General features: G+C 38.2%; 2 protein-coding genes across 3 annotated transcripts in view; one reads left to right on the forward strand and one right to left on the reverse strand.

Moving 5' to 3' along the window:
• The window catches only part of LOC113812554 (synaptotagmin-7), a 24,308-nt gene extending 19,549 nt beyond the window's left edge, over window positions 1-4,759 (forward strand). For both annotated transcript variants that reach the window (XM_027364461.2, XM_027364462.2), the window contains exons 8-10: window positions 194-343; window positions 1,601-1,735; window positions 3,867-4,759. In XM_027364461.2, coding sequence (XP_027220262.1) covers window positions 194-343; window positions 1,601-1,735; window positions 3,867-4,049 — 468 coding nt within the window. In that variant the 3' untranslated portion in view covers window positions 4,050-4,759. The remainder of the gene's footprint in view (window positions 1-193; window positions 344-1,600; window positions 1,736-3,866) is intronic.
• Window positions 4,760-4,909: 150 nt separating this feature from the next.
• The window catches only part of LOC113812556 (prostaglandin reductase 1), a 19,197-nt gene continuing 16,606 nt past the window's right edge, over window positions 4,910-7,500 (reverse strand). Inside the window, exons 8-9 of the mRNA XM_070130548.1 lie at window positions 6,933-7,051; window positions 4,910-5,549 (exon numbers count right to left, since the gene is read on the reverse strand). Of these exons, the coding sequence (XP_069986649.1) occupies window positions 5,439-5,549; window positions 6,933-7,051 (230 nt within the window). The 3' untranslated portion in view covers window positions 4,910-5,438. The remainder of the gene's footprint in view (window positions 5,550-6,932; window positions 7,052-7,500) is intronic.

A 7,500-nucleotide genomic window follows, 5' to 3' on the forward strand; every position in this document is an offset into this window, starting at 1 on the left:
CACTATTCTCCATCCTACCCTCACACCCAACTCATCCCCACCCAACCCACCCACCTTGCCACACCCACTGAAAACCCAAACCAACCCACCCAACTCCCTACCAACCAACCCACCTCGAACCCCCAACCCACCTCCAACCCACCTCCAACCCACCTCCCCCTCCACTCAACCCCTCCAACTCCCTCACCAACAGGACTCAGCATACAGCACGAACGGGAGAAGGCCCTCGGACGCGAACTGGGGCGAAATCCAGGTCTTGGCCCAGTACAAGGAGACCGGGAGCTCTCAGGGGAGGGTCAAGATCGTCGTCCTGAAGGCGCAGAGCACGGTGGTCGGGGCCAAGGTAGGCGGTGCTGACGGGAAGAGAGATCGTTAGGCGTATATGATGGTTTGATGATGGTGATGATAGCGATGATGATAATGATGATAATGATTTCGATAAAGATGATAATGCTGATGTTAACAATAATGATAGTAAGACGATGATAATAATGATAGTGATGAAAATGATAATGATAATAATGATAATAACAAGAGTAGTATTAGTAGTAGTGACGTAGTAATATCAATAATATTAACAATAGTAATAATAATAAAAAAGTTGAAAAGAAGTATATTGATGATAATGATATTAATATTATTGACGCAAGAGTGGAAATGTTTTTAACAATAGCAATAATTATTATCACTATTACTACAGTAACCATTACACCACTTTAACTGGCATAGATTAACCTTACCCTTATTATCAGTAGCACTCCCACCGTCACCATTATCAGTATCAAAAACAAAAAAAAGGAAAAGGCGAATCTTATCATTTCCACGAACTGTGACATTTTCGTTTTTAATTCGTTATTTTCCTCTGCTTCCTGTTTAGGTCTTTCTCCTTCTCCTCAGCAGACAAAGAAGGATTTTTTCCTCTTTCTCTTTTGCTTCATTATTGGCATTATCATTGTTATTATGATCATCAACGTTGGTATTATCATTTCATGTTATTGTTATTATCCTTATTGATTATCATTATCCTTATTATTATTATTATTATTGTTATTATTAGTATTAGTATTATTATTATTATTGTTATTACTATTATTATTATTATTATTATTATTGTTATCATTATTATTATTATCATTATTATTATTATCATTATTATTATTATCATTATTATTATTATCATTACTATTATTATTGTTATCATCATTAACATTATCATATAATAATAATAATAATGATAATCATAATGTTAATCATAATAATGATAATGATATTAATAATGATAATATGATGATCTTGATGATTATGATGATGATGATAATGATTCATTATTATCATTATGCGCCAACCCCCAGATTAAGATGCATTAAACTTCCTACCATCATTCTCTGGGATGTTGTGATGAAAAATTACATTAATTCCTGATCCTCAACCACAAACCAGTCCACCTGAAATCAAATCAAATCATCACCAATCCACGAGCAATAAATTTCCATCGCAATCATCAAATTTTCCACCGAATCCAACCGACCGACCCCCTACCCATCACCCAACATCGACCCAGCCTCGCCAAAGGTAATGATACCACCCCATTTCACACCAGAATTCGGGCGAATACCACGTAGAAGTGATCATGAGGAGAGGTGAGGAGACGCTGGTTGTCAACACGACGAAGGCAGCGCTCGGCCTCAAGCCTGTGTGGAACGCCCCCTTTATCTTCGATGTGTCGCAGGAGAAGGTGAGGTGGGAGGAGGGGGGTTGTGTGGGGTGGAAGGGGGGGGAGGGTGTGTGTGTGTGTGGGTTTGCGTGTGGGGGGGGAGTGTTTGTTTGTGTGTGGGAGGGGGGGGGGGGATATGACGATTTGTGTGTGTGGGTGTGCGGGTGGGTAGTGGTGGTGGTGGGGGGGGGGGGGATGAGACGGTTTGTGTGTGTGTGTGTAAGTATCTGTGTGTGGGGAGGGGGTGCGTGTGTGGGTAGTGATGGAGGGAGTGTTTGTGTGTGTGTGTGGCTAGTGGGGGGAATGTGTGTGTGTGTGTGTGAGTATCTGTGTGTGGGGAGGGGGGTGCGTGTGTGGGTTTGCGTATGGCTAGTGGAGGGGGGAAGTGTGTGTTTCTGGGGGGATGTGACGGTTTGTGTGTGAGTGTGTGTGTGTGGGTAGTGGGGTAGGGGGGAAGTGTTTGTGTGTGGCTAGTGTGTGTGTGTGTGTGTGCGTGTGCGTGTGAGTATCTGTGTGTGGAGGAGGGGGGGGGGAAGATGCGCGTGTGTGGGTGTGGCTAGTGGGGGAGAATGTGTGCGTGTGTGGGTGTGTTTGTGTCTATATGCAATGAAAAAGAAATTTGATTATGTATATAGGCATGTCCGTGTATACTGTATGTATGTTTATCCGTATGTACGTGTTCGTATGTATGTATGCGTGTCCGTTTGTATGTGTTCGTATGTATACATGCGTGTACGTATGTCCGTGTGTATGTATCTATGGATGCATTCGTTTTTTTTCGTTTTTTTTTCTTATTTGATCTTATGTGTTATCAATTTCTTTCTATGTTTACTTCTTTAGTTATTGCAAATGCATTATTGCTTTTTTTTACGTGTTTGTTGTTCCTCCTACTTCTCTTTCTTCCTTTTCTTCAACATTTTATTTGCATTTACCTTTTTTCACCTTTCCTTTTTTCATTTGCTTTACCCCTCCCTTTATTCCTCCTCTTCCCCATTTCATATAATCTGAAGACCATTTTTACGTTAAGAATGAATATAAAGCTTGTGTAATATCTCTTATTTTTCCTTGCCTATCATAATATTCATGCAGATTTATTGAAAGTAATATTTTCATTTGTTTTTGGATTTCATATTGCTGAAAATATTGTTATCAATTATTGTCGTTCCATATTATTGCTGTATTTGCAATGGAATTCATCAACAGCAGAATTATTATTATTGAATATTGCTTTTCCAAAATGTTTGAGAATGCTCTATTTGCAAATGAATTTCATTTTACTGAAATTGCTATTATTTCTTAAAAAGGAAAATGTTTTGAAGGAATAATTCGGCTTTATATATTTTCAATGTTTGTTTTATTGTATGTTTGGCAATCTATCAATCTTTCTCCCCCCCCCTCTCTCTCTCTCTCTCTCTCTCTCTCTCTCTCTCTCTCTCTCTCTCTCTCTCTCTCTCTCTCTCTCTCTCTCTCTCTCTCTCTCTCTCTCTCTCTACCAATCTGTCTCTCGATCTCTATCTATCTATCGATCTACCTACTTAGGTTTCTTTCTTTCTCTCATTCACTCTCTCTTTCTCTGTTGAAGCAAGAATTACTGTCGGCGCAAACCTTATACCCCACAGCGTAAAGGACTATTGTTGTAATACATAGAGTCAATTTAACGTCACACAAATCAAACAAGAAACATCTCATTTAGCACTCAGCCGCCTCTCCATTTATTTAATTTATCTATCTATTATTATTTTTATTATTTAGATAAACGAGAATTGAATAGAACTCAATATGTATATTGTTTATTCTCCAAGCACCTCCCCCATTTTCTTTCCAAGATTTTATCTTCAAGCTCTTCTCCCATTTCCTTTGTCAATTTCATTCTCCAACCACTTTCCTCGTTTTCTATCCCAGGTTTAATCAACAAGCACCTTTCCCGTTTTTTTCCCTTCAGGTTTAATCTTCAATCACCTCTACCATTTTCTATCGAAGATTTTATCATCAATCACCTTCCATTTTCTAAGTTCATTCTCCAAACACCTCTTGTGTTTCCTATCCCAGGTATAATATTCAAGCTCCTTAACCGTTTTCTAATCCTCAATCACCTTCCCCGTTTTCCTTCCTAAGTCTGTTCTCCAACCACCTCTCCCGTTATCTTTTCTAGATAAACGAACACTGGATAGAACTCAACCTGATACGGCTGGGATGGACCAAGCGGAAGGTCACTCTCGGCCAGGCCTTCCTCGGTCTGGGCACGACTCCAAGGGGCTCGCAGCACTGGCAGAGTATCGCCGAGTGCCCGGGCCGAGAGGTGACCCTGTGGCACCCTGTGGTTCAAGAGGAGTGAGGGAAGAAGGGGTGGAGGGAGGAAGCAGGAAGGAAGGGGGCGGAGGAGGGAACGGAGGGAAGAGGATAAGGAGGGAGGAAAAAGAGGAGGAAGAGAAGATTAAGAGGAGAAGTGAGGAAAGAAGAAATATCATAAGGAGGGAAGGGGAGGAAGTGGGATGAAGGGAGGAAAAAAGGGAAGGAGGAAGGAGAAAGGGGGAAGAGAAGGAAGAAGCGAAGGAGGGAGGGGGAAGAGAGGAGGATAAGGAAGGAGAGGGAGGGAAGAGGATAGGAGTATGGTATATGGAGAATAGGAGTGAAGGAGTAGAAAATATCGAGGGTTGAAGGGAGGAGGAGGGAGGCAAGTGCAATGCAAGGGAGGGAGTGAGCGAGCAATTTTGGAAGAGGGAGTAAGAGAGGTTGAGAATTAGGCAACGGGAGGGAGAGGGAGAAATTGGGGAAAAGGGTTAGGGTGAGCGAAGAAGGATAAGATTATCGGAGATGAGTGGATAAGATACGGCAGGAACTTATAATGTACGAGATGAAAAGGTTGGGTAAAAGAGGGAGCGAAATATTGTCAATAAACACATTTAACTTTTTTTTCTATAAGTCGGGTAATACTCTGTATTATTTTTTTATGTGTATAAATTAAGTCTATATGGTACGGTATATCCCTTAGGAATAAATTACTATATGTCCTTATTAACTCTGTGAAATAAAGACTATATTATATGATTTTTTTTGTCCAAATATATGTGTATGCTTGCAAATAAGGAACAGTATGTGTAATATGTAAATAATGTGTAAATATGTGCGATATATTTTAGAACAATAAGATATGTATTCTTCCACATGCATATCAAAGTAAATAAAACGATAAACTAACAAATATAAACTTTATTTGTAAAGTTGGCACCTCAACCAACTAAAAAAAAAAGTTTTTTTTTGTACGCATATTTTCCCTTTAATATTTTGTTGATCTTATTAGTCCATTGTTAATCAACTTCATCAATGTTTTTATATTACTTTGTGTACTAAGTAAAAAAACAACAACTTTATAATCAGATACAGTGAAAAGTGGTCATTAATCACATGATACAGAAATGAAAAATCATATAATCCTAATCAAGCTACTGATTATTTATCTTTCCACAGATTACCTTTTACACAATGGCAGCAGCTCTCCCAATGTTACCGAAATTTTACGCCCAAGAACAGACCCTCTAATTTTACCAATTAAATTTCATTCATTCAGATACAAAAGTTTTTTCCCCAATGTTTATCAACGTTTACGCCCGAATAACAGATTCTCTAATGTTGTGCTCATTTCTTTTTACAATGTCAGGCACTTTTTCGATGTCAGCTTTTACAGAACACCAACAGTCTCTTCTATTTAGGCAATTAACTTTTTTTATACAACAACAACAGCCTTTCCGATGTTTTCTCCTCGGAACAGTCCGATGAAAGCCTGAGGCATGTTCTCGAAGCCTTGGGTGACCGTCTCTTTGTACTTCATTTTGCCCTGTTCACGGGAAAAAAAAGATCAGTAATTATTCTGTAGATTGGTAAGATAAAAAGGGAATAATAAGTTTAAAAATCATTAATGAAACATGAAGGGAAAAGGGGTAGGGGACAATGTGGAGAGAAGAATATCTAGGATATAAAGACTTGGAAAGTATTCCATGGTTCAAAATATCTATGAATCTAGTATGGGTCTCCTATGTCGAAAATTATGGTGTAATGTGTGTGTGTGTAGAATTAGAATTTGAGAACGTGTGTTATGGAGAATCTTACTTAAGGATATTAATCACGCGGTTCTATTTTCACATTTGAAATTCATCATTACATATTTCAGGTCTCAGCCAGTATTATCCTTGATTTATATATGCTGATCCTATAAACACTGGAATGCACTTCTCTTTGTATTAGACCGTCTATAAGTGATGGCTGTATTACTTTTCATTTTCGATTCCGAATATGGCCATAAATATTTTCTTTCTGTCCGGTACCAAGCATATGAATATACTGATATTTATACCATTATATTAAGAAACTATCATACTCACATATACATCAGAACACCGTATTGTTTGATCAAACAGGAAACAGTCAGATTGAATGTTACATTTACAAAGAGATAAAGACATACTAAAATACTTACCTTTACTAAAATGTACCAATATCTTTTGTACATAAGTCGACTATCCTCTGGAAGATACTTACATATAAAATCAACAAGATATAAAACATACCAGTATACTTAGATATACTGAATCATCAAAGGCATGGGTGACCAACCATGGTCGATCACAAGCCTGTTTTAAGTCGATCACACTACTGTACCTGTTAATGATTCATCCTTCAGAAGTTGTCATGCAAATAGCTGCAATACTTGATACTTGCATTCTTGCATTTCTCTTTTTTCTGGGAATGTTATATTTATATTTATAGATATTGACGTCTGAGCAAAATACAATTATTTTTAAGTTTGAATCTTAAACTGGTAGATCGCATCAGGGTAACTGCAGAAAAAGTAGATCCTATCTCACCAAAGGTTGGTCACCCTGATCTAAGGTATGCACAGAAAAAATACTTACACGCCGATATACCGCGGCTGTTTAACCTCCTTATCAGTCGAAAAGGTATGACTGAGAAATACATACATAAGAGAAAAGAGAAAATACATAGCATATATATACGTGCTATGTATATAAGATATAATCGAAACCGGCCAAATACATCTCTTGTATTGAGAAGATATCCATTCTCATTCATATCTTTCCTACATTTGTCATCATGAATACGGTTCCTCCTTATCAGTCTTGGAGCAATGGAACTTACGTTCAGTCACCTGGAACGTCCAAAAAACATACCAACAGATATACCAGTAAGTAGATGTACTAACCTCCTGCACCCACTGCTTCAACTGCGTGAGTCCCTCCAGCCAGCGGTTTAGCCAGCGGTTCACCAGGAAACCTTCAATACGCAGTTGTTTGGTGATTATGAGAGAAGTGTCGTATGGACCTGTTGGAGGGAGTGGTTCATTGGTGAACGAACATTGGATAGAAAAATTGATGGGAACTTCAGTGTTGATTGTGATTACTGATGCCTGGGGTGAGTGTAATCTGATGGATTGAATAAGTTGAAAGTGATTTTTAAAAGGTAAGATAGTAAAATGTTCTAAATGTAAAACCAAAAAGGTTAGTGTTATGCCATTATTATAATATTTGTTTTGTATATTGTCATATATGCATGTTGTTACATCCTCATAAGTTATGATAAATTTTGCTATCCACACCATCACTGCCAGTTCATATAACCAATATCACTATGGTCCGTTTAATTTTCATAATTTGCTTTTAACACTAAAATTCGTGTAACCAATATTCTGATGCTATCACTACAGATGTTCATCACCTTTATCATAACCACAATCATGCTCATCATCCGAATATCGTTTCCATTTCATAACA

This window comes from Penaeus vannamei, chromosome 15, assembly GCF_042767895.1.
Source record: "Penaeus vannamei isolate JL-2024 chromosome 15, ASM4276789v1, whole genome shotgun sequence".
Lineage (NCBI taxonomy): Eukaryota > Metazoa > Arthropoda > Malacostraca > Decapoda > Penaeidae > Penaeus > Penaeus vannamei.